Raw genomic sequence first — 25,748 nt, forward strand, 5'->3', positions numbered from 1 at the left:
TTCATCAAAAAAGTATTTTTTTATTGATCTCTAGTACAGAAAGACCGAGCAACAGTTTCATAATCAACATTTTGTGTCCAGGGAAATGAAATGTTTTTTTCCAGTTCAATACGTTAAGAGAAATTTAATTTTAATTACAAGCATTTCCTTCCAGCACTGAAAGATCGATTTAATTGAATCATCCTAGCATGTATTTTGAAGAGCTCCTCTCAAGTCAGATTTGTATACAAATAAATGAGCAGTAACATCAAACTAAGAAGAGAGATACCAACACTGAGGACCCCTGCAAATAAATTCCTTGTGATCTTACAGGAATTAGTGTTAAAACCGCTAACACAACATATGTTTACAAACAAAAAATAGACCTCCTTTCAGCAAAGGTTTCACAGCATGAAATACTGGCCTCCAAATTTAACACTGCATTCCTTCTCACCAAAGAAATTTGTTAGGGCAGCTGTATTTTAAGGTGTGTTATCAACAGGAAGCTGCTCTTACGCAGATTCTTGTTCAGTAGCACAACAAACACTCATGAGCAAGATAGTGAGATACTGTCACGAGTACTCCTTTTGCCACTGCATTGGCTGAACGTGATGTCCCCTATCAGACAACTATTCTACTCATTATAAAACAGACCTGTAAAAAGACTCGTCATTTATAAAAGTTAAATACTATATTCACATTAGAATCTTTACTGTTTCAAAGAGATGAACCGTAAGTAAATGAAAATCAAATCACCACTTATGCAAAAGCTTCACTTGGAATGTACTTTTGACCAACAAGCAGTTAAGAAAGTTAGAGACTGTCATTAAAATACTCAAAAAGCTCTGTGTGGCCAACTTCTGTAACAAAAAGAGATATAAATCATTCAGTATCATGAAAAGCTTCAACCTCCCGGACTCCTACAAATGGAGCAGATGACTGGAATTTCAAGGAAAATGAGGTTAGCTTTTGTTTTACAGATGTCAACTGCAACACTAGGCACTAGGAAAAAATGTTACTTGGATTCTTTAACAAAGATTTTACCAAATTCGTAATAAGTGGCAGTGTAAAATTCTCAAGTCATTTTAAAGCTAACAAATTAAAGGCACACAGTATTAACAGGTGTTCGTATAAGAGGAAATGAGCAGAGGTAAACTTCTTAACAGTGTCATAAGTTATATGCACAAGACATCTGGTATGAAAGCAACCAGAGTTGTAATTCAGCCCTTAGTTATCTTCTAGTTCCTGCAAGACTGCATTAGCATGAGAACTGGACAAAGCTTTGCCCTGAAATTTAGTTAAGATTGACTCAGTCAGCTGAGGAATTACTGGAATGACAAAAATTAGTTCCGAGAACTTGAGAAATTTCATATGGACTCAATGAAGGGATAAATGGATGGGTTTGCTGTACAAGGGTTTTGTCTTTTTAATACTAACTGCTTCCAGGGAATAGTTTCCAAAATTGAGAAGACATTAGGTCAAAAATTCTGACGGGTAAGTGACAGTACATGATTTTTGCATATAAATGGCTAGTATACCTCATTAGGATGCATCTGTAGCTCAGAAAAGTTAGCGTCAGCTTCCAAATTATGGTTGTATATAGCTATAAATCCCGAACTGAACGATTTTAGTTATAGAAATATTAGTCACAAGAGTGCAAAAGGATTCCCTGCAGAGAAGTATTCCCTTTTAACAGGTACACATAAGGAAACACCTGCAAAGATTTGTTACTTCAAGGAGACAGACCTGCTATTCTTTGCACAAACTTTGCACAAGAGATGTACTGCAGGAAACAGATGTAAATACAGTGCATTTTTAGATGTAAGTATTCATGTCTGGTTCCAGTATTATCAGGATGGTACATAAATACTTATTACAGAGGTTTTCTTAATGGAAGAAGCCAAGTTTCTCACGCAGCCATTCTTCAGTTAGGTCTTCTGTATTTCTTATTTCAAATACCTAAACAAAATTGCGTCACGTAAATATTTGACGTGCTGGTACTTCAAAAGGATAAGCATACAAAGCAATCAAGAGCTTTCCACACAAGTTGTCTGAGCTGTAATAAACCAGTAACCAAGTTAAAGAGTTTCCACTTGCTTTCTTGCATTAATGGATTATTAGACTAATGTAACATCAGTTGAAAATATACAAGACTAAGCAGCCAGGAATATTAGTAACTTGACAAGTTAAAAATTCTGCAGTTCCTGTTTCCAGACATCATTCTTGTTTAAAAATATATCTGAGAACAGCACATTCACTACATTTTAAAGTTGCTCTGAAATCGCACCACCTCATACATAGTCTTCCTTAAATATCTAAGCAAGAGGATTGTCTATCTGAACAACAAAAATGAATTAACCTCCAGGCTGAATTACGCCTAAAGTTTTGAAAGCATACTCAGTACAAGATAGTTACTTTTTCTATGAGTTACAGTAAAATCATAGCATCCAGCAACACGTTTGCAATGTAAGAAACAAGGTTGGGAAATCTCAGAATAGAAGACTCATAAACAACACCAACCTAACGCTTTGTGCTTATCTTAAACTTTTAGCATGGCCTTGAAACAAAAAAAAACAAGACCAAAGAAGCCAATAAATTCCTTATGCTCCATGTGGGCAAGTGACTTCAGTTCTGATTTTAATAGCCTTGATGAGAGGGTAGGTAAATTCTGCATTGCTAAAAGGAGCCTTAGAGATGCCCACAAGCAGGTAATCTTTTCAGAAGAGTCCAGCAAGTAAAATCCACAGGCCTTCAAGAATGTTCTCCTACACAATGAAACCAGCAAAATACTTTCCTCTAGTCTACTGTTCCTGTTCTGACAACACTGAAAATAATCGATTTACCGCTGAAATAGGTTTATTTATCCTGATAAGTTTATAGAGTACATAGCTGTAAAAAAGCACATTTAAGCCAGCTGACCAGATGGCTTTTTGCAGGACTCTCAAAACAAGCTTCTCAGGAAACCTGCTGTTTGGAACGAGCTCATAGTTAGTCCTGTCCACAGTCATTTTACCATTTTAATCCTCTTCAAGAAAGAATTCAGGATTTGTATCATTTTCCAGCTCTGATGGACTGGGCTCTGGACGCTGCTCCTTGTATTCAGGCAGTAATACTACCAACTAATGCTGACTTTTTAAGTAAAAGATTTAGGGCAGGGCAGGGTGTGAGGGGAACAAAATTCCACGTTATAGACATGGAACAGCTTAATAGAAGCCAAGCTAATATGCAAGCCACAGAGGAAAATGACAGGCCTTAGCTCACATGCAGAAATAACACCAGGAAGAAGTCACTGCATTAGCTACAGTGAAGCAGGGCTCAGTGATGGAAGGAATAAAGCACGTTTAAAGAGCAAGTGAACAACCTGAACTGGAGACAGGCTAGGACCAGCTCCAGAAGGAAGATAATCATGGACTTCTATGCCCACTCCGAGGCTTTTATTCAAAAGGACTTCAGACCAAATCAATTTCTCCCACTTGACAAGCGGTAGCCACTCCAACTCAGCTAGTTCCCAGGCTTTTACCTTCCCACCAAGTCTTTCTCCTCACTCACCAAAACCAACTGCCTGTCTCCTCCCAAAATTCTTCTCCCTTTCTTTCAGATGTTGGAGTTCTCAGACCTTAAAAAGTTTTCCTTGGGGCTGTAGGTATGCTACTTCTGCCTCAGCTTCTGCTTCCCTCCCATTTACTCCTGTCAACTTAGTCTAACTTTAAAAAGAGGTCTTTCTTACGAGGTAGATGTTCACGGTTCTGCTTTTGCCCTAATGCACATTTCTAATGGGATGTTGAAGTACTCAGTCAAAGACGACTGAAAGGGAATGGTTCTGATGGGGAATTGTGAAATCATTTCACACTATGAAAAGCCTGAAGCGACCATTTAATCTATTTAGTTTTATTGGTCAGAACTAAAATTTTGAGAAAAACAGGTGCCAATAGTGGAGGAGGCAAACACAGGAGCATTTAGAATTGTTCAGCACTTGGCACTTGGTATATATTCTGATGGCTACGGTCTGTAAACATGCAAACCCATAGACCATGCAGCAAAACTAGTCCACAGAATTCTAAGGCTTCAGTGTATACTGCTCATTAACATACTGCTTCCCCATGGTGACGATATTATGTACCTTACTAAATGACATTTCAGTTACATGGTCATTTTTTGGAACATCGTTCTTCCTGTCCCCTAAAAATCCAGAAATCCCCATATATGCTGCTATCTTCAGCCTTCCTAAAACTGACTTTATTTGCTGCAATTACAAGGTCTCATAACATCCTTGTTTTGATTTCAAGCAAGACACAAAACAGCTTCTGCAACATGCATGTAGAGGAGGGACAGTTACTTCAACTAGTCAAGCATACCTTAGTGAGTTCAGCTGTCTGTACAAGCTTATTCTTGCTCCCCGCATACATCATCTGCTGTTCAGGCTTACATCCTGTAGTTGTGTGGGGAGAAAAAAAAAAAAAAGCGTTTGGTTATTTCAACTGTAATATCTCAAAAGGTTTCAAAAAAATCCAAACTGAAAGCTGAATTAGGCCACTTTTTCATTCAGGAAAGTGACCTAATTCTTAATGTACAGCATCAGCCTTGCTCATACTTTCATATTTGGCACTTGAAAAGCATTTCCTGACAGCATAGTTACACAGGTTCAATTGGTGGTCTCAACACACATCTGTATTTCTGCTTAGAAACATCAAATATTGCAGCAAATAGAATCACAGTTCAGAACAAAACAGCAAGCAAAGCAGTAATTCCCACTGCTGCAGTAGCGTGCTGATTACATTACATCCAATTCTTTGCCATCCTGCTATTTCTGGAAGATTCCCAAGGCTCTGCTAGTTATACTCCTATGGATCTTTACAGCATATGCCTTTGAGCTAAAAATCACACTAAGAACAAACCCAGGCAGTTTGAACGTTGTCTTTTCCCCCCAAATTTCAGCCACAATTGAAGGTAACTGGCTGCTCACGAGTCCTAGCTAATGGTTTGTTGTTTCTGACTGCAGTTCTCCGTGCATCTGCAGCTGTGAGTCCTTTACACCTCCACAGCACAGCACTGCTGAGTTGCTGCCCATCACGTCCAGGTCCTCTAAGAAACCCTCTTCACCTCCACCCTAACCCTTTTACATTGTCCCAGTCCTCTCACAGGTAGGCACAGGCTCCCCCGAAGGAGAGGAATTGCCTCCCGCCTAGCTGCTGACATCCCAAGATGGACGGAGGTGTCCAAAAGCCTTCAGAAACAGGGGTGGCATCTTCTAGCTCTCTCCTCGCTCATTTCCTGAGCTCAGTCTGGTCATATTTTGACACCTCCGCAAGATTTGAGGGGAAGCCAACAGGAAACACATGAGGCTACATCTACACGAACAGATGCAGAGCACTCCAGGCTCCTTTCACTTACAGGAAAACGCTGCTGAACACGCCACTGAGATCACAGCGGGCACATTTAGATGCACCGTTTGGAGAGCGAGGCAGGAAAGTAACATTTCTGCTCAGCCTTCAGAAACGGAAGAGAAAGGATCTCTTCTACCCTCCTTCCTAAGTCCCTTATGGCACCTTGATTCCAGCACTGGCATAAACTCAGACATCTGAAGCATTACTTGAGCACTGAGCACTTCGATCGCAAAGAACACCCCCAAATTGACAGCACGTAGTAGCTACCGTTCGATATTCACTCACCAACTGGACTGGAGAAGATAAAGCACAGCGGGTAGGAAACTCTTCCATCTTCATGCTGATACTTGTAACTATACACAATAAATGTTTTTTCTGAGGTTAAAGAAACTAGGAAAACAATTATTTTGTTAGGATATAATCCTCAATGAGCAGAGCCTGAGGCAGGCACAACTAAGTCACGCGCTCCAGATGCCTCAATTTTGCTAATTAGTCTCAGTGTCTTTTATTTTCACTTCCATATTTGACTTCCAGAATTGGCCCCGCCTGTTTTCACCAACTTCTACTGCAGCTGGGGGGAAAAGGTCATCTTTGTACTACTGCTGCACATCAGAAAGCTAAAATCACCCCTCCATTGCAAGGTTTCCTCCCCTAGCTTTGTGAAAAGGCTTCCCACACCCACCACTAAGTTCCTGGATTTCTTTGCAGACTGAGCACTTCATCGTTTCAGGTGTTTTGGTGAATTTGACCTCACATTTTAGCTAGGATTCCTGTTTTACAGCCTCCTACTGCACCATGGTCATGAAAGGAAAGATTCAGAACAGCACCTGGCACATGGCCAGCCACCTTTTGAGGATACTGGACAGGGATATTTTCTTTGCTTGTAACTTAAAGACCCCTCTTACTTCACCTAGTTATAAAGAATAATTTACTTCTCCCCTTGCTCTTCTCCCTTCCTGCATCCCCACCCTCCCACCTCTTTTAGTACATGCTCGTGATTTAGGGAAGAATCCCTACAGGACTCCCAAGTGCAGCAACTACAGCAAAACAGCAAGGGGCACGTGCTGAGATTGTAGCAAAAGGGATCCTACACAGGCAGTTGTCTGTAAGTAGCAACATAGGAAACTGGCACAATTTACTCACTTCTTAACAGCAGCATGGCTTCACTTCCCCAAATGTTACAGAACATGGTTTAAAAGAAAATAAAGTCTTGGGAAAGGCTTAACTGTATCGGTCATTGCTTGAGTAAGTCTTTATGTGGGACAACCAGCCAGTGCATCGTGAGAACTGATCCCTAGGATACCTCACAGATAAAATATTACTGAAGGCTCACTACAGGCAAGCATTGGCCTAAAAAGGTGAAGTCCAACTTTGAACGTCTTGAACAGCTTCCAGGAGTAAGCCAAACACCAGCAGCACAAGAAGGATATCGAGGTTGTCTCTCGGGCAGTTCATCCTTTAGCTCATCAGGAGAAATACCCTGGTAACATTAAACAAAAAGCAATGTTTGAACAAATTAACTTGTACTTGAGGGTGTAACTGAAGTCTAAAGCAGAAGAGTGGGATAGCGAAACACCTGTAAGTTAGATACACATCTATGGTTTAACTGATAACGATCTCTCGTACAAGTTACTAGAGCAGTTTAGGAAAGCTTTCCTGCTAAGAAATCCCTATGACTAAGCACAGAATTAATGTTAGCATGAATAATCATTCCTATTTTAGGCATAATGAGTTTAGAAAACATTTTGGCTCTGGCTGGATGCGCTGGCAGCTACTGTGGTTTTCTTACTCTAGCATTAAACAGAAGTAAGCAAGCACACCCAAAAAAGTACCCGTTAAAATCCGCTACGTAAAAGGTGCTTTTGAAAAACTGCTCCTTGTGCAAGCAGAGAGTCCCCGTCCTGTTCAAACACTGCATTCACTTCTACATTGTAGGGAGTAAGAGCTGTGGTTAATGCTCAAATCCCTTGGAAGGATTTAATTTTGCCCTACGTACCATGAAGAAACACTACCCACTGTGCTGACCTTATTGTGCCACCTATCAAATTTAGGATCTGCAGAGGATTAGCAACCCTAGCCTCTAATTGATGGCAGACCAGTTCGAAGCCACATATGCAGATCCACGGAGAAATGCTGCAGAGCGCTCTTCCAAAAGCCAGCAGGTGCCAAAGGTGCCTTTTTCCTACAGAGTCGTACAAGAACAGCTCTAAAATAACTTATCTTCTGTGCCATTAATCAAATCCATTGTTTCTGTGCAGTCCCACTATTAATAGTGCTGTGCTTTACATGCAGAGTGACCATGCATTTAAATAAGCTCATGACCCAAATTAGATTAAGAGTTTGATAACAATTTGAAACTAAGGCAGTACCTTAGAGACAACAATACATTGCAGGCTGAAGATACTCTTATTTACAATTCATTTAACAAACCTCATGCTCCTCATCCAGTACCACCAACTGCTTATCCTTGTCGATTTTCACTACAAATCAAAACAAAACACAGATCAACTTTCAACTGATTTATACAATGCATGCATAAGGCTTTTTAACACACACACAAGCACGTTCCTCATCTGCTCTGTTTCTTCAGTTCCTAACCCAAGGCTTCACAACATCCCTGAAGGCACAAGCAGTACGGTCTAAGGCTGTTCACAGCAATAAGCTTTTTTCAAATTACAAAAACAAGCGTTAAACTCTCCTACTTAACAGCTACAAAATTTATGAACTGAAAGTGACGATGCCCTGACATTTTTTTGCTATCATTTTACAGCCAGACATGGACTCTGAGCCACAGCTAGCTACAAAAACTCTGCTAAGAGCAGACGAAGCCAAGCCTTCTCTCCTTAAAACTGTGTTTTTCTACTGTTAGAAACACAGGCAGAATGGAAGGTACTGAAATTCATAGCAGTAAGTCTCCTGGATCACGTTTACCTGTTACAGCAACAAAATTACACAGGAAGGAAGAGAAGATTTTCTGCAAAATCTTGCAGCTTTGGCCAGTTGTGTTTTAAACTTACTTATAATGGCAGCATTGTTGGTTTCTTTACGAAACCGGAATTTTCTCAGTTTCTCCACCAGGTCTTCAGCAACATCACAAACCACCAGAGATTCACTCTACAAAAGGGAAACGGCAGAGGAGAGCGACTGATAAGGGAAATCTTTCTAGTAACACTGAAAAAAAAATCCCATGTCATGCACATCTGCCCACAGCTCTTATGAGGTGGAACTACAAGCACTTGTCTAAAGTTTCAGAACATATACTCCAACCAGAAAAACCATGCATGAAGGCAAGTTTTAAGAACAAAAAGCCGCTTATCTGTTCTTTTATCCGTCCTCAAAGCCACAAGGTTAGTTATAAAATTTTTAGCTACTCCTGAAGTGGGATGGTTTTGTTTTTAGATCAGGGATTCCCGTTTCTGATAGATAGTTCTTAGAAGCAAAAAAAAATAATGTTATTTCAGGACTTCACTTGGGAAATAAACCATAAGGAAGCCTTGCCAGTAAACTGGTTAAAGTAATGTAAGCATTTAAAGAAATAGGAAGTACTGCTGACATTTCAGAAGACAGATTGTTGTCAAGGGCCACTGCTTTTTTACCCAAAAAGCATTAACTGAACTTTTGAGATTTACACACACAACACATTTAAGACGCTTCTGCCAAAAAGCTGTGGGTTTTTTTTCCTCGAGCCCAAGTTTTCAGCAGCAATGCCCAGAGAAGGCTCCAGCAGTCTCCCCGCTGGGGATGGGGAAGGAAGCGAGGCTTTCACAAGCAGGTTATCTCCCATTGCACACGCAATCTCCTCGCCTGCACCAAGCCAGCCCCTGCCATTTCCTGAGCAGCGTTTCACACACACCATCATCACCTCAGCTGCGAGCTGGCCTGACGAGGTAAAAACGATTTCCCACCTCCAGCTTATTTCTATCGGTGTATTTGTAAATTTATTACGGTATTAAGACTTTTCCTGACAGAACAGCTGTACCCCGAGGCGTTTTTAGCGAAGGGACTTGCCGGGTTATCCACACAACCCCTCCTGAGGTGTTTAACCCCTATTTAACCCCTTCAGTTTTACCTGCTTTTAGCCGGCCGCCACGCTCCTTCCCTCCCATACCGGCTGGGAGGAGGCAGCTCTCCTTCCCCCCGCCCCCAAACCCCTCGCAGATATCCCACTTTTGGCGTTATTCCCCCAAAAACCTGCGCCCCCCCCCCCCCCCCTCTTCAGCCCCGCCGCGCTGTCCCCTCACGGAGCGCCCCCTCCCCCCCCCATCAGGCGGCGCGCGCCCCCCTCACCATCTTGCGCGCGCGCCCAACCGCCGCCGCTCGCGCGCCGCCAACGGAAACCGCCGCCTCTCCCCCCCCCCCAATCTCGTGCTGCGCCTGCGCCGCCGAGGCCACGCCCCTCTTCTCTTAGCCCCGCCCTCCACCCCGCGGCCAATCAGCGCAAAGGCTCGCGGCCCGCGGGGGAGGGAGGGGCGCTCCGTTGTCATGGAGATCAAGCCCCGCCCCCCTCCTCGTTGTCATGGAGACGAGGCCCCGCCCACCCCCGCGGTATCCTAGCAACGGGGCGGGGCCGCGCGCGGCCGGCCCGAGGCTTCCCTCAGGGCCGGGTCCCGCCGCTGTGGGACAAATTTTGGGGTGGGAAAGGGCTGAGAAACCCCAAACCTGCCGGGTCAGGCCTGCCCCGGGCAGGGCGTCCCCATAAAGGCCGCTGAGGCCCGTCAGGGAGCTCAAGGTTTTGCCCCTTTGCCGAAATAAGGGGGAAAATCCATGGAGAAATGACTCAGCCATGAAAAAACCGCCCTGGGATGGGGTTTCCAGCTTAATAAGGCGCAGAAAATTCAAGCGTGAGGCTCAGTGCGGTCTGCCGCTCAGGAAACTTCTTGTTTGTACGAGTTGAGTGTGGTTCTGGACATGAACCAGGACTTGGATCTGGCAGACTGCAAGCCCCAGCGCCTCGCTCCCATAACAGGCATCTGGCCGGGAGCCGGGGGAAATATCTGCCTTTTGTCACCCTGCTGCGACGTTCAGCTGCCATAACGCTGCCTCCTCAGACCTGCCGCAGCACCAGGAGTTAAAAGGGCCCATCCTTTAACCCCGGGGAAGACACCACCTGCAAGTTATATTAATAAACACCAGAACCGTGGGACAAAACTGCACATTTTCAGGCAAAGTTCAGCGAACACCACAGAAGAGGAGAGCCGCTGAGCGGCTGTGGGCACACCCCTTTACATCCTTATGTTCTGTTACGCGTTTTCACCTCCCTTCGCCCTATATCACGCTCCCTAGGCGGTTGTTACCTCACAGGACACCGCGTAGGGGGATCACACTCCTTACAGCGTGCCAAGGGCGCTCTGCAGCCCCCCAAAAACCCTCTGAAGAGCCAAGAAGCTCCATAGGGCGGCCTACGCAAACTTCGCAGCGCCACGCAAACCGCGCAGCGCCGCGCAACCTGCGCACCCTCCCGCAGGCCCCGCCCACGTGCGGGCAAACTGAGGGCAGCGGCCGCGGTGGCGGCTTCGGGCGGCGGCTTCCGCGCATGCGCCGTGCCACAGCACCGGGCTGCCTGCCCGTGAGGGGGCCCCGATGGCCGCCGTGTTCCTGGTGACGCTGTACGAGTACTCGCCGCTCTTCTACATCGCCGTGGTGTTCGCCTGCTTCCTCGTCACCAGCGGGCTGGTGCTGGGCTGGTGAGCGCGCCGGGGAGGGCTCCGGGGGGTCACGGGGGGCGGGAGGGGGCTCCTCAGCGCCTCAGGCCCAGCCCAGGATGGCCCCCGGCCCTGCCTGAGGTGCTGCGGGGATGGGGCAGGGCCGCGCTGTGGAGAAATTCTGCCTCGTTTTTAACTAAACCTGCCCGCTTTTGGCTTAAAGATATCGCCCCTTGTGGTATCACCGCCCCCCCTGACGCAGAGCCCCCTTTAGGCCCCGTGAGGTCTCCCCAGAGCCTCCCCTTCTCCAGGCTGAGCCCCCCCAGCTCCCTCAGCCTGTCCCCACAGCAGAGGGGCTGCAGCCTCTGAGCATCCTCGGGGCCTCCTCTGGACCCTCTCCGCCAGCCCCGTGTCCTCCTCCTGCTGGGGCTCAGAACTGAACACAGCACCTCAGGTGGGGCCTCACAAGAGCAGAGCACGGGGGGGAGAACACCCTCCCCCCCGAAATTCCCCTCCTTAACCCTGCTGGCCACGCTGCTTTTGATGCAGCCCAGCATACCATTGGCTTTCTGGGCTGGACATTTTTCCTGCTCAGCTGTAGGGAACCTGCTTTTAGCAGCAGGGTTGGACTCAACGATCTCCAGGGGTCCCTTCCAACCTCTACAGTTCAGTTTGTGATGAGTTTTTCATCAACCAGCATCCCCAGGTCCTTCTCTTGAGGGCTGCTCTCACTCCATTCCGCACCCAGCCTGTGTTTGTGCTTGGGATTGCTCAGACCCAGGTGCAGGACCTTGCCCTTAGCCAGGTAATGGGGTGGCACGGTGTGGGAGGGGAGTAATGAGAGCTGGTACGTTGTAGGGAATATGTTCTGGAGGTGTGGGGTGGGTGCATGGGGCCTGGAAGTGGCCAGAGAAGTGGGGTTGTGATTAATGCAGGTGGTGAGGGAGGACAGCACTGAGCGTAGTGCTCAAATGCCCGCCCTCAACAAACAGGTTCTCAGATGTCCATCCGTGGCACTGCTGTGTTTGCTTTCCTGCTGGCTCGGAATTGCCTGGATGTAAACACAGACACACGCCAAGCAGGGGGCATTGATTAGCAATCAGAATAATTTATGCAGTAATTGGGGAGACGCCACACTTGTGCAGTTTCTGGAGAGAGTAAAATTGAGTTACTGCGCTTCGTATTGGCTTCATATCCATACCCATGGTGCTGCTGAGCTTCAGTGTTCTCCTCCCTTTGTCTCTCTCCGAATTCCAGGTGCTGTAGCTGTCGCTGTTTGTTCTTTTGGCAGCTTATAAACACTGCCTCTTTTTTCCTCTAGAGCGAAGTCTTGCCCTTGTTTACACCACTTCGTTAGCTGCCGCCTCAGACGTGTGCCATCTACTGCTCTCAGTGTGAATGAAATTATGTTTTGATCTTTCAGACGGGCTTTGTGGAGTTCTTGTTCTCATTTTGCATTGCCTCCCCTAGCGTTGGGCAGGTGGAAGGGAAGGCGAGGCTGGCTGTTGTCTGCTGGACCAAGCTCCACCTCGTTATTTACTTGTAGAAATCCTTTTCACAATCCTCTCTGTCCCGCTGCAATCTGACAGGATTATATTGCCATCCACTTTTCTTCACTTTAACCTTTCTCACTTCACCAGTTCTTAAAAATATGATCATTTAAACCATGGTACTAAATCAGGAGTTCATGTAAACATGCACAAAGTGTGTCCAAACTACCCTGTTAGCTAAGTGTAGCAGCTTAGCACCAGCTCCGGAGATATTTGCAGCCACCTTTGAGTTCTGCTGTACCCCAGCTGTAAGACCAAGAGCTCCCAGCGTGTCGGCTGTGCTGAGACCCCCTCAAACCTCCTAACACATGAAAAAAAATGTGGTACACATCCCATCCTGCTACAAATGCACGTGGTGTCGTGTGAAGACGTGATCCTCGCTGCGCTGCTGTAACGACGTTTTGTTTCCCCCATCATTTCCAGCACCAGTCACCGGCCTGTTTTATAAACGTGTACGTGATGGTGGCAGGCAGCCCGAAAACCACCAACTGCTTAGGAATGCTGGTGCTTTAATTAGCAAAACCAGGCACGGACTCGAGGAGCGTCTGTTTTTATGGCCAGCCCTGGACACCTGGGGCTGTTCTTAGGGAATATGAGTGGGTTACTGGGCAGGATGATGCCTGGTACCTGCTGCCTTGGCTTTTCCTGGCAGGGGCTGCAGGGGTGGCTTCTGTGAGCAGAGCCCAGCAGCTGCCCCAAATCTGATCAGAAACAGCCCCAAAAGAGACCCCAGGTGGAGCAGGGGCAGGGAGTGACCACAGCTCCCCTGCACCGCCCAGGGGAAAGAGGTAAAAGAGGATGGGTGGGGGGAAGGTGATTTTAATTTTAGTTTCTCACCGCTCTAGCTTCTTAGTAAGAGGCAATAAATTACATAAATCTCCCAACGCTGAGTCTGTTTAGCCTGTGACAATAATTGTTGAGCAATCTCCCTGTCTTTACCTCAATCCTTGAGCCCTTTCTGTCGTATTTGCTCCCCTTTTCCAAGTTGGACTGCTCTTTGAAGAAATTAACTCATGACCAAAGCTGGTGGAGCTGTGTGCTTTTTCTACGCGAGCCTGGCTCTGAAGAAATTCTTTGTCCCCTCTACCAGCTAACGATCTAGGCTGGTAGAAAGTGAAATGGTAAAATAAGAACTTTATTCATCCTTCATGCACTGAGCACTGCCTGAAAACGTACAGAAGCACTGTACCTTATTGTTGAGCAGAAAGGGCTTTTTGCCTTCAGCTGCTGCTCAAACCGCCCTGGAGGCTTTTTTTTTCTGTGGCTGCTTTTCATGGCGATTATCCTGTCGCTTTCGACCAGCGAGGAAAGTTTCCAAAGAGCAGGGTTTGTACTTCAGAATGGGCCAGATGGTACAAAACAGGAGGCATCTTTATGTGTGGCTGGAGAGATTAGCTCCATTGAGCCTCAGACACTGAGCAAGCCCAGCAGCTGCTGCACCTGGTTTCTTTCTGGGTAAGATGTTAGACTGGAAGATGTTAAACTTCGTTATGGCCCCAGCAAAGTCAGCCTGGCTGCTTAATTGCATCAGGTGAGAGATTTGTCCCTCCACGTGCACAAACTGAGCACCCTGTGAGAGACCATCGCAGGCAGGAACACATTACCAGCAATCTAACAAGCCAAAGGAATTTCTCAAAGATGCCACGATGAGAGCAGACTCTTCTCTATCACCTTTCTTCTTCCCTTTTGCTGTATCTGTGGCACTCAGGCAAGACATCGAATGATGAAGGCAAATATTTGTCAGGCTGCCAGGAACAGGTTGGTGCTGTTGGGGATGGCTTTGAGATATTTTTTTTGTTTTGTTTCCTCAACTTGAATGTCGCCTTTGACTGATGTTTTGCTGTTAGCCTTACACAGGGCACCCTCCAATGTGAATTAAGAGGCAATTTTTCAGAGCTCAATGTCAGTAAAAGCTCAGCTTTCCCTCTTGGTTTGACACCCAGGAGTCCAAAATGATTTTACAACGAGGCTAAAAGTAGCAGCAAAGCCAAAAAATCGTCTGTTTGGCTCAGAGCTGTGTCGTACGTGAAATTATCAATTTTCAAACAGATTTTACACTGGAGCAGGTAGTGCCCTTCTCAGCTGGGGTTGCTGATACGAGATCCATCTTATTGAACAGCTGCTGGTTCAGTCTGCGAAATGGGAATGGTTGGTGCAGGGCACAGCCAGCACGCTGCTGGCTGCACAAACCAAAATTCAGAGCCATTAAATTGGCCACCGCTCGAACAGCGCCGGTGATGGCAGCAGCAGCACAAATGCATGAAGTACAGCCTGAGCTAATTAATAACTGTTTGCTAAAATGCATTAACAAAGGGCCCCCACAGCTTCTCCCTGCTGCCTTGCTAATGAGACAGGGCCGGAGGGACGCGGTTACAAAAACCTCTCCATTCTGTGATTGCGTGTCTGCAGTCTTCTGATTGCGTATCTGGGCCAGTTTCTCTAATTATCCTTTGGTTACCGAGCGTTATTGCTGTCACCTTAAAATTGAATTATTTTTAGCCAAGTGAGAAGTATTCTGCAGAGCTCATTTTGTAGATCCTGATCTTCTGCAGCAGCTCCCTTAAAAGCCCTGGGCGGTATGAAAACCTTGATTCTTTTTTTTAATTGCTGTCAGAAATCATCCTGAATCAGAGAACGGCTTGGGTTGGAAGGGGCCTTAAAGATCATCAGAAGTATTCCCTCTTGGCTTCTTTGATTTTCATTTGATCCACGGAATGTTTAAGTAAATGAAGCAAAGCTTTAGAAGTTATCCTTTCAGAGGCAAACCACCCTTTGGACGTTTCTAGCATGTTAGTTTCACCTTCAAAGGGGTCTTAAATTGCAGCTTTGATTCAGAGCCTGGACTATTTTGCATCTGGTTTCTGGCTCAAAGCAGAGGCTGGGAGACCCCAGGTTTGATATCAGCATCTTGATTATAATCAAGGATAATGTGGAAAATTGGGTTCTTAATCTTCCTTCAAAGCATCTCGCTGGCTGTAGTTACAGCTGGGTGTACCTTGGGGCTGGATGATTTACTCTGAGGTCTTCCTACCGAGCACCCAGCCCATGAAGTCTGTTCCATCTCTGTCAGCAGCGACTTCTTCTGTCCCAGGAGTGGCTGTGGAGATGTCAGCTGGGAGAAAACTTCGGTGAACCGTGTACCACTAGAGGGCATCGACCATCCTCACTGATTTCACACACTGCAAATGGTGCAGGAGTAAAGTATGTTGTTTGTATCCCACCACTGGAGAATATACCCTATCTAAAAATGTATTTATTATTTTTTAGCACTGAGAAGACTCCTACCTTCTGCCAAAAAAGCTGGAACTGCATTGGCAGGCTGGATTATGCATGCATCCTAACACATTCCTCAAAGCTAGGTCCGTTTGTTGCACTGCTTGATTCAGACATGCCAAAATTAATGCATAACCTGCTGCTTCTGTGTTTTTTTTTTCATTCTTAGGTTTGGTTTGGGCGTTCCTGTTATTCTGAGAAACTCGGAAGAAACAGAATCCAGCACGAGAGTACTGAAAAAGCGGATGAGACAAGTGAAGAATCCTTTTGGGTTAGCAATCTCACATCCCGACACAGCTTCAGTAACAAGTCAGTAGGTTTCTGATGTGCTTAATTTTCATTCGTTTGTGTTCCCAAATATAGTACTATCCATGTTTCTTGCTCTCATCCTTTTCCTTTACCAGTAGATTTGTAGAAACATGCTTCCTCCCATCATTGCTATAGGAAAAAATCAATTTTTAGCGTTTCATGTGTGCTATTTTTAAAGAGAAATATTTGGATATTTAGCACAGTTTAATTCTTATTAATGAAGCGCTTCCTGCTATGACAGATTTTAAGTAATAAAAACATTTGCAGCTTGCCAGCTGCTGTGAGCAATTTTTGGTAAACTTTAGAGAATTGTAGAATTCTACAGAATTCATTATAGAATTTATCTCATTCCATCAAAAATTAAACTTCAGATCTCCAGTGATGTTTGGAAGTGCACAACTTGAAAATATCTAAACACACACACGTGTATATACACGCCTGTGCTTCAGTGGAAACTGAAGTGAAATATCTTTGTGTATCGGAGTCAAGTGGTCCCTGACATCCTTGAAATCACCCATGCATGAAGCAAAATTCGTGCACTTCTGCCTTGTTGGGAGCAGTAAGCTAGGCTGGGCATTTTCCACTAACATAGATGTGAAGCCTTCCTGTGAATGAGAAAGGGACTGCAGCAGTTAATGAACATTCTTTATCTAACTCATCCCCCCAAACTAAAAACAAAAAAAGAAGAAAAAGGAAGAAAAGAAAATAAAAGGAAAAATCCTCAACTTAATCTTCAAGTAACATGGATTTTTCAGGCTGTTTGAGCACTTGAATTTGGTGGAACTTTCCAAGAGTTGTGCAGGAAGCATTTAGAAGTTGGTGAGCTGGATAGTTGGTTTTTAGAAAAGAAGTGCAGCACACAGATCCTCTTTTTTCATCCTTCTGCTTGATCAGTAGGGCCTTTTTCTTTGTGACCACAGCAGGTGTGATCCACAGCAGGCCAGTGATCCAAGTAATGCCATTGTCTAAAGAGGGAGTGGACTTTGGGCTAGAGGTTATGCTCTTGGGCCTGCCAGTTTGCATGTAAAATGTTACCAGAAGTTAAATTTTACTCTTCGTACAATGCACGTGCTGCTTTTGTTAGCTTAATCAACCATTATATCTCCTCACGACCATTTAATCATCATCATTGGCTTCCATGAGCACCAAACCTAGCCAAAGGTTTTAAAGAATAGGTTAAAATCTCAGACACTGAAGTTTTTTCATGCCTGTTGCCTTTTAAGAACCTGCCTTAGTACTTCCAGAGTTCCTGAACAAAGGTGAGCGAATGGAATTAATGAAATCCTTATCTTCTTTCTAAAAGAGGGTATAACACTGACACCTGACTGTCTGGAAGACTGTGTTCTTACCTGCTACTGGGGCTGCAATGTTCAAAAACTCCACGAAGCGTTGCAAAAACACGTCTACTGCTTCAGAATAAATACTCCTCAGGCATTAGAGGATGCTCTATACAACGAATACCTCTATCGACAACAGTACTTGTATCCTTTTTTAAAGTTGTTTTGACAAAATATGCTGATTTACTGGCGCAGGGAGCGTTGAGGCTTGTGAACATTAGGCAGTTCTTGGCACGGTGTATTTGTGAACAAATATGATGGAAAATATTCTTTATGCAGACGTCACATTTATCTACACTTGCTCTGACGCTGATTGTTTTCCTTGACCCAAATAAAGCATCAAGAAAAATGAGAAGGAAGAAAAATATTGTCAGTTACCAGAAGATGCCCAAGTTGTCGATTTCGGCCCAGTGCCTCGAGCTCGCTACCCATTGATTGCACTGTTGACATTAGCTGATGAAGAAGACAGGGAAATATATGACATTGTAAGTAATTTAGGAATATATTGTAGGGTCGCTCTATTTAAGCACTGAATGGTTCAGGAGACAAATCTAGGCTTGAATAAAAGAGTTTGTTTTCCCTCTCCCCTTGAATTTGGTCCCTAATTTGGTCACTGACTCCAGGGGAGCGAGGATAATTGTTGTATAAAAATGTATGTGTGCCGTTCAAAAGCCGCTTGTGGTTTTCACACAGCCCTAGCTCTGTCTGCTAAAGGTATCCTCTGCGGAGAGCCCTGTGGCCAGAGGAACCAGGGTTGGGGGAGGTTACTAAGATACTGCTCTGATTTTTCTGATTCCACAGACCTGTGGTGGAGCTCTTGTGCTGATAACAGCCTTTCAGGTTGCTGTTGGCAAAGTAGATTTTTTTTTTAATGTCTGACACAGATATTTGAGCTAATTGTTGACTGGAACGCTAAGAACGTGGATGTTACCTTTCTGCATCAGGCCTGCGTAATGCAGTACGTTAAGTCTCTCAGTAGCTTCCCCAGGTGGTTTGCAGCAAGGGGTGAAGGTCCTGCACTAAACTGACTTGAGAGATTCAGCTCCTCCTAATAGAGTTAAAACAACTTCAGCCTTGTCACATCTCTTCTAAACTCCTAACTCATACTTAAATTTTCTTTTTGGAACAATTTAGAACAACCTTTTATCCCCCATCTTTTCCTTTCATTTGGTTGGTAACGTGATAGCTGTAATTGCTTGAGCAATAATACCAATAAACTCGGAAGTGAATTGCCTAAACCTGCAGAATCCTTTTCCCTGCATTCACTTGGAAATTTTTTGAGATCCTACAAATACCTAAGAAAACTTGTGTGTTCCCTTTCCAAGTGATGCCAGTCCCTGGCTTCTTGTCACCTGACAACTGGACTGCTCTCCTCCCTCCTGTCCTCCTTCAAGAGACTTCTTTCCCTCAGCTATTTCCCAGATGGGTACATGCATGCATGGTTAGAGCTCAGCTTAGTATTTAGTGTTTGAATGTGTTTGACGTTAGCATGGAAGTGAATTGGCAATGCTAGGCTTTTGTGTTCATTAATGTAAAAGAAAGGGATAGAAAGTGAGGGGAGGTATTTTTAACCTAGTGTTGGAGAAGAGAACAATTTCTAGAACAACTGGAAATTGTTAATGTGGCCAAAGGAGTAAATCCACCTGAACTTGCATGACAAATGTCAGATTTGCATCTGATGCTGAAACAAACTTGTATAAGTGTACTGTGGAGACGGATTTTTGCCGTAGTGGCAAGAATGATAATAGCACATAGGATATGATTTCTCATACAGATGCATCAGGCTCCATTCTCCATCTTGTCTCTTCTTACTTTTTTTTGTCTCTCTCACTACAGACAGTGATCCAGAACCTCATTTCTCATTTCTGGCTGGTCTAACTTTCATCCCAAATGTGTTTGTGGCTAGATCATACCCATGTGGTTTTGTGCTGGAATTTTCCTCTAGCTCCAGACAATTAGCATGACAATAGAAAAGGGTTACAGAAATGATTTGAAAAACAGCAGGGCTAGAGTGGAAGACTTAAGATCTTGGGCTGCGTGTATAAAACAGATTGAAAAGTAACTTGGTTATGACAGGCAGCTATTTACAGAGAAAATGTTTGGTGCTCAAAGGAAAGGGAAGCTAGAATCAAACCCTTTACTGTGAGGGTGGCAGAGCACTGGGACAGGTTGCCCAGAGAGGTTGTGGAGTCTCCTTCTCTGGGGATATTCAAAACCCACCTGGATGTCATCCTGCACAACATGCTCTAGGTGATCCTGCTGGGCAGGGGCGGTTGGACCAGATGATCTTCAGTGGTCCCTACAAACCTCATTCTGTGAACCAGCACTGGATTTGTGCTAGGTTGTAGCGTCCCAGTATTTATTTCTGTGCTGCAGGATGGGCTAACAAAAGAGACAACAGGTTGAAGATTGAGGCACTTGTCTTGTGAACTAGTTCTAATCACTGTTCAGAAAGTTGCCTGGGTGTCTGAGCAAACAGCGAATTGAAGACATGCATCATCCTGGAAAAAGCACTTCTGGTGAGATGACATAATACAAATGCACCGAGAACAGTTAGCTTTTAAAATCTTATTATCAAAACACAGAATCCATCATTTGAATGGAGAATTGATGGCTTTCAGGTTCCAAAACTAAGCTAGTACTAAGCTGTACGATTTTTTTTGAGGCATTGTGATTTAGGAGGAAAAAAAAAAACGTATGCAAGAAGGACAGGAAACTCAGTATAAATGCATAGGTACGTATAGATTTAAACTCTGTATGTAATTAGCCATGTAGTTGCTTTTTTGAAGTGTGTCTGATTTGCATTTATTTATTTATTTAAACAAAGTAGCTCTCTGCTATAATTTCATTTCTCTTTTGACAGTTTCTGAGAACTGCAGTAATACTGAATCTCACTTATTTTTTTTCTTAAACTTCTTAGAGGCTATTACATAATTTGAGCAGGGCAAGGGTGTTAGACACAGCATGCAAGCGTATATAATGCTTTTGTTTTCAGCAAAGTGACTCTAAAGGCAGCCCACGGGGTCCTTTTGTAATCCTTGTCAGTGAAATTTGTCCTGTGCCTACTCAGTTTACAAGCCAATCAGTGATGCTTCTCAGAGTCTTAAAAACTATGGTCTGTGTGTTTGTGAGAGAAGCAACAGAAGGTGGAGAAGGCCATTTTTGTGCTGCCCTGTGAGTCTGTGCTCTGCCTTCAGCTGATAGTGTTGTGTCTTGTGCTGAAGACAGCCTGGGATGCAGCAAGGTGTGTTGTATGGGACCAAAGTGCGTGCATTTATAAAATCATCAAGGTAAAGACCTCTAGGATCATCTGGTCCAATGCATTTGCCTGCAGCTTGGTTGCTGTAGGAAACTCCCTGCAGTTCATCAGCTTCTCTCCCACCTTGGAGATGCTCACCACAAATTGGTCTGTGCTCAGAGGGGTGTAGGAGCTGCTGCTTCTGCTTGAAGTCATTTATGCAGGTAGCCTCTGAGGCTCATGCACGACTGTAAGCCCTGCCTCAGGCCTAATTCCATCAGGTGAGAGCAGTCAGTGAGTCTCCGCTGTAAACTGGTGATGGGAGGGCTCCGTGGAGGACCAGGGCAGAAAGCTGAGGCTCCACAAGGTGCTTCCATGTGCCACTTTCTGTTTTTCCCTGTCCAGCATTTTGTTCTCCTCTGTGCTTGAAGTCAATGTCAGTGAAGTCCTGGATGTCCAAGCAGGTCAGAAGTTATAACAAAGCAGGTAATGTTTAAAGGAAAGGTGTTAAACACAGCTTTTTTTCTTTTTTTTTTTTTCTTGGTAGATTTCAATGGTGGCTGTAATTCATATTCCTGATGAGAGCTACAGACTTTCCTGCAGAATATTATATCAGTATCTGCTTCTAGCTCAAGGTCAATACCATGATCTTAAGGTAAGCCACGTATACCAAGTCTTGTTTCATTTGGGTGACAGTGTTAAGTTTAGTTTGGGGGGGCTTTCAGGATTCTAAATTGTTGTTGGACTTGTATTGTTATTGCAAAGAAATAAAATAATTTCAACTATTACTCATCAGTTGAGTAGTTCCAGCCAAAGTTACTGTGTAGAATTCATGAAAATATTCAAGATTTCCTATAGAAATAACTCGTTTCTAGTCTAGGAGGCCTGGGTCCTGCCTGCTTGTTCAAGCAGTAGTAACAAATTAACTACCTGTTGAATGCTGCTTCTCTACAAAACATTTACTTCCTTGCTAATCTCTCAAAGAGCACTTTCTCCTATTTTGCTCTACAACTGGAAAAGCCTCAGAATAACATCTACTAATTTCTTTTTACCACAATACCTGTACGAAGATAGTACAGACCACTGTCATATGAACCAATGTTCTCATTACTCTTTTTCAGTTTCCTTTATCTGTGCGTGTTGTGGGACCATCTTTGTCCTGTGTCCGTGTCAGGCAGTTGATGATGTGATTCTCTGCCACTTTATTACGATGATAATAAAAATAATGTACAATATTGATTAGCTAGAAATTGTGCCAAGTCAATTCTATCGACTCAGCATTCATTCAGAATGGATTTTTCCCACTAAATGCTTGTCCTGGCCATGTTTTCTTTACTGATGTAGTTGATCTAGGTACACTTCCCTGTTGATCCCCTTTAAGCTTTATTTTCACGTTACCGTTGTAAAAAATACTGCTTAAACTGAAGAGAAACAACTGTGCAGCAGCACTTTGTAGTACGGTTGTGTAGTGTGCTCCCTGTGGGCATCTTTGTCTGCGTGGTAGTTCGCTGGCTTTATTAACAGATCATGCCCAGAAGAATTTGTGCTTCACATAAAATACGACAGAGAGGAATAGAGAATTTTAACGTGAGGAAGAGCAGAGTAGGTAGAGTGAAGTGGATTTGAAGGCTCGCTGGGATATATGTTTGGTAGGAGTGGATAGAAGCATCCCTCAAGGCACAGAGACTGATACACCAGAAACAGAAACCTGAGCTGTTGGAAACCTGTGCAGTTCTGTTGAAGTTCCTGCATGCACACCTATTTGATTCAGCTAAGATTTGACATCTTCTCCTTGATATTTTGCCCGTGGTTTAGATATTTTTATGCTTCTGAAATACAAATCACCGAAGGCCAGGAAACTGTCTTCACTCACAGAGGGAGTGAGTTTGGTCCTGTTTGACCCAGCGGATCTGAGAATATTTGCTGCAGTGGAACTTGCATGGTGTGTGGGTGTGCTCAGGTAGCAGGAGAGAATTTGTTGGATTCTGCTAATTTTTTATGTGTATGTGTATTTTAGCAGCTCTTCATGTCTGCAAATAGTACTGCACCGTCTTCGTGCGATACCTCCTCAGGTGAGAGAAGCATCGACAAAAGCTTGCTGGAAAAGGCTGGACTGGCTGAAGATGAGCCAGAATTGCACGAAGAAAACAGTAAAGACTGTGTTGTGTGCCAGAATGGCCCGGTGAACTGGGTGCTGCTACCCTGCAGACACACGTGCCTGTGCGATGGCTGCATTAGGTATTTTCAGCAGTGCCCGATGTGTAGGCAGTTTGTTCAAGAATCTTTTCCACTGTGCAGTAAAAAGGAGCAAGATGAAGATGAATCAACCCAGATCTTGGAAGATGTTCTTCCTGGGAGAGTCTTTTAACGGGGACAAAAATAGAAGAACTGGGTTGTGTGCACCAGGGTTAAATGCAGAGAACAGACTGTTTATGGGAGGATGTGTAGCATTAACTTGGAGGGTTTTGCTTTGCATTGCTAGGTAATTTTCAACTTCCTTACATGTCTTCGCTCCATATGCTCACAGGAACGCTACATTTATCCGTGCAATGTGGACAGAAGAAGTGCGTAGGAGATCTTTGAAGGATGTGATTATTTTTGTAACTTCTTACTAGTTTTTCATGGAGTACTATTGCAGGCTATTTTGATTACTAAATTTAGTTTATCTACTGAAAAAAGAAAAAAACTTGCAAGTGAAGTTGAAGTGCACGTGGCTCAGCTATATTTATTGTATTTAAAATATTAGAGCAACGTTTTAATTCACTATAATTTAGCAACCTAGCACTTTACAGATCGTAACTAATGAAGGAAAGGATATATTCTTCATTGTTAAACCCGTGTATATTTATTTTGTAGCCGAAGGAGCTGGAAGCTGAAGTTGTTCAGGACACTGTTTATGTCAGTTTTGAAAGTGTGTGTGTGTGTGCATGCGTGAGGGACCTGAGCCAAAGCCCGTCTGAATGAGTGGAAAGGTTTTTGTTGATAATTGTTGGCTTGAACTGAACCTTGCTGACACTTCCAAGCCTGAGCCACTGCTGTGTCCTCTTGAGACAGACTGTCAGTCTTGCTGGCAGTGGCTGCAAGAACTTTTTCTCCGTGCAAATGTTAATTAATCTGTGGCGTTGTTACTTGGGCAGTTCTGCTGTGCTGTTCGTACCTGAGTAGCCTGCTTTGGGGAATTTCCAACTCTTTTCACTTGCACTGTCAGATGGGATGACAAGTTGAACATTTGTGTTTTCTTTTATCGGTAGTCCCAGGAAATGTGCGTACTCTAATAAAGAAAGAAACTGAAGAATTGCAGAATGGTATTTCTTTTATTTCTCCCAGCGATATATTGTCAGAAGCAATAAAAATGGCCGTGAAGACCTCTAGAAAATGGGGAGTAGCAGCTCTCTTTCTTCCCTCTTGTTCCCTTGTGGTTTTGCCCCATGCCCAGCTTCAGGACAGCTACTCAGGGAGAAAAAGCCGTGCTCCAAGCTCTTCAGCTGCTCTTTCCTGCAGCTCCTTTATCAGTGCTGTGCTGGAGCTGGCTTCTGTGTGCCACACGCAAGGTGCTGCACGCCTCCAGGATAGGGAAGGAAGCTTCCCCTGCTCAAGGTATTCAGTTTCATCTGATGTTCTGTTTTCTCTTTGTTTGTTTTGCCATCGTCCTGCTTCCAAGTTCCTGGCAGTCACCTCTGAGAAAAAGATGTAGGTGATAATGAGAAGAGCAATGCTTAGTTGTAAAGATAGGGGCTGGGAATTGATGCATGTGGCCGCAGGTTTCCAGCCGGTGATCCGTGAGCTGTTTGCAGAGCTGTTTATCTGCTCTACCTGGAGTGACCTTCCCTGCCACAGACAACTCCGGAATAAACGGCTGGCCGAATCAGCCTGCAGTTTGCACTGTGAATCAAAAAGGAATCAAGAAGGAAGCTGGGGTCTTCACTGCTCAGTGTGAGCCACAAAGGCATGAGAAGGATGTGACAGACAACGTTCCTTGCCTTCTGTTTCCCTGTAGGCAATCTTGACTGGACCATTTGGACACACGTCTTGGTGCTAGTGAGTATGTGAATGTGCAAGAACGAGTGGGTGAGGTAAGTCTTGAAAATAAAAATCACCTTCCCTGGCTGCCTGGTCCTGCATCGAGCCTTGCTAGCTACAAACCTGATGGGAGCAGTTGCTGAGTTTAACCTCCCCGGCTGTGTTGCTAACTGTTCTGCCATGAAATCAGGGCGGCCAAGGTGGTGATGGTGGAAATAATTGCTCTTCAGCCTTCTCTTTGTGTGCGTGTGTCACCTGTGGAAGGGAGAGCTGGGACAAGTCGTGCTGTGATTCTGTGGGCTCTCAGAAAAATTAATAAAGACCTCTACAGCTGCACCGAAGAGCCGGAGCAATGACAATAGCTGTTCCATACGGACAGTTTACCTGTATTTGGGATGGAGAACACACGGGTTATTATTCAGAGGAGCGGTTTAGTGCTGCACTAGCTCCAATCCGGAGTTGGGCACTTTCATTGTTAGCAGGGACTTGGTTTTTGTCCACGTAGATGATCAAATAAATGTGTTTTTTTTTCTTTTTCTCTTTTACTGATTGAGCGCAGTAGTCAGCAGCCCCACTACATTAACGTTTCCCAACAAGACGGTGTGATCTGGGCTTTTTTTTTTTTATCTCAGAGTGAAATGGTATTCAAGTCAACTCCACGGAGAATTGCCTGCTCTGTCTTATCTGTCAACCAATCGATGCCAGTATTAAATAATAATGGCAAACAGGATGTAGCTGTGCTGAACTTCCAGGCCGTGTATTTACCATTAAGTCTCCCAGCTTTTCATTTGTTTCATGTTCTATTTTTAATAGCATTTTCCAGAGATGCTTAGTTGCTTTATCAGATCTAACAAGCTTCCTTGCTGGACCAAATCAAAGACCTGGCTGAGAGTTATAAAAAGGACAGAAGCTGCCTTGCTACGTTTGCCCTTCTTCTAAGAAGCCATTTCAAAAAAAATAAATGGATCAGGTGAGAAGTAAAAGGAGCAGCCCTAAAGCTGCCTTGTGTGTCCCTG

At 44.4% G+C, this 25,748-nt stretch overlaps 2 protein-coding genes across 3 annotated transcripts; one reads left to right on the forward strand and one right to left on the reverse strand.

Annotated features, from left to right (window-relative positions):
• Nucleotides 1–9,680, reverse strand: GMFB (glia maturation factor beta). The gene is made up of 7 exons (XM_032188295.1): nt 9,651–9,680; nt 8,381–8,477; nt 7,794–7,843; nt 6,794–6,843; nt 5,649–5,731; nt 4,335–4,408; nt 1–1,938 (listed from the first exon to the last, which is right to left on the reverse strand). The coding sequence occupies exons 1-7, from the start codon at nt 9,651–9,653 to the stop codon at nt 1,867–1,869; spliced, it is 429 nt and encodes a 142-aa protein (XP_032044186.1). The 5' UTR covers nt 9,654–9,680; the 3' UTR covers nt 1–1,866.
• A 1,247-nt stretch (nt 9,681–10,927) lies between these two features.
• On the forward strand, nt 10,928–24,012 carry CGRRF1 (cell growth regulator with ring finger domain 1). 2 transcript variants are annotated; one of them, XM_032189157.1, is made up of 6 exons: nt 10,928–11,047; nt 15,998–16,137; nt 17,441–17,618; nt 17,812–17,959; nt 21,260–21,367; nt 22,730–24,012. In XM_032189157.1, the coding sequence occupies exons 1-6, from the start codon at nt 10,944–10,946 to the stop codon at nt 23,078–23,080; spliced, it is 1,029 nt and encodes a 342-aa protein (XP_032045048.1). In that variant the 5' UTR covers nt 10,928–10,943; the 3' UTR covers nt 23,081–24,012. The 2 variants fall into 2 exon arrangements, with proteins under 2 accessions (XP_032045048.1, XP_032045049.1); XM_032189158.1 differs by having other exon boundaries at nt 22,733–24,012.
• The last annotated feature ends 1,736 nt before the right edge of the window (nt 24,013–25,748 follow it).

The sequence above is a fragment of the Aythya fuligula genome, chromosome 5 (assembly GCF_009819795.1).
Source record: "Aythya fuligula isolate bAytFul2 chromosome 5, bAytFul2.pri, whole genome shotgun sequence".
NCBI classification, from domain to species: domain Eukaryota; kingdom Metazoa; phylum Chordata; class Aves; order Anseriformes; family Anatidae; genus Aythya; species Aythya fuligula.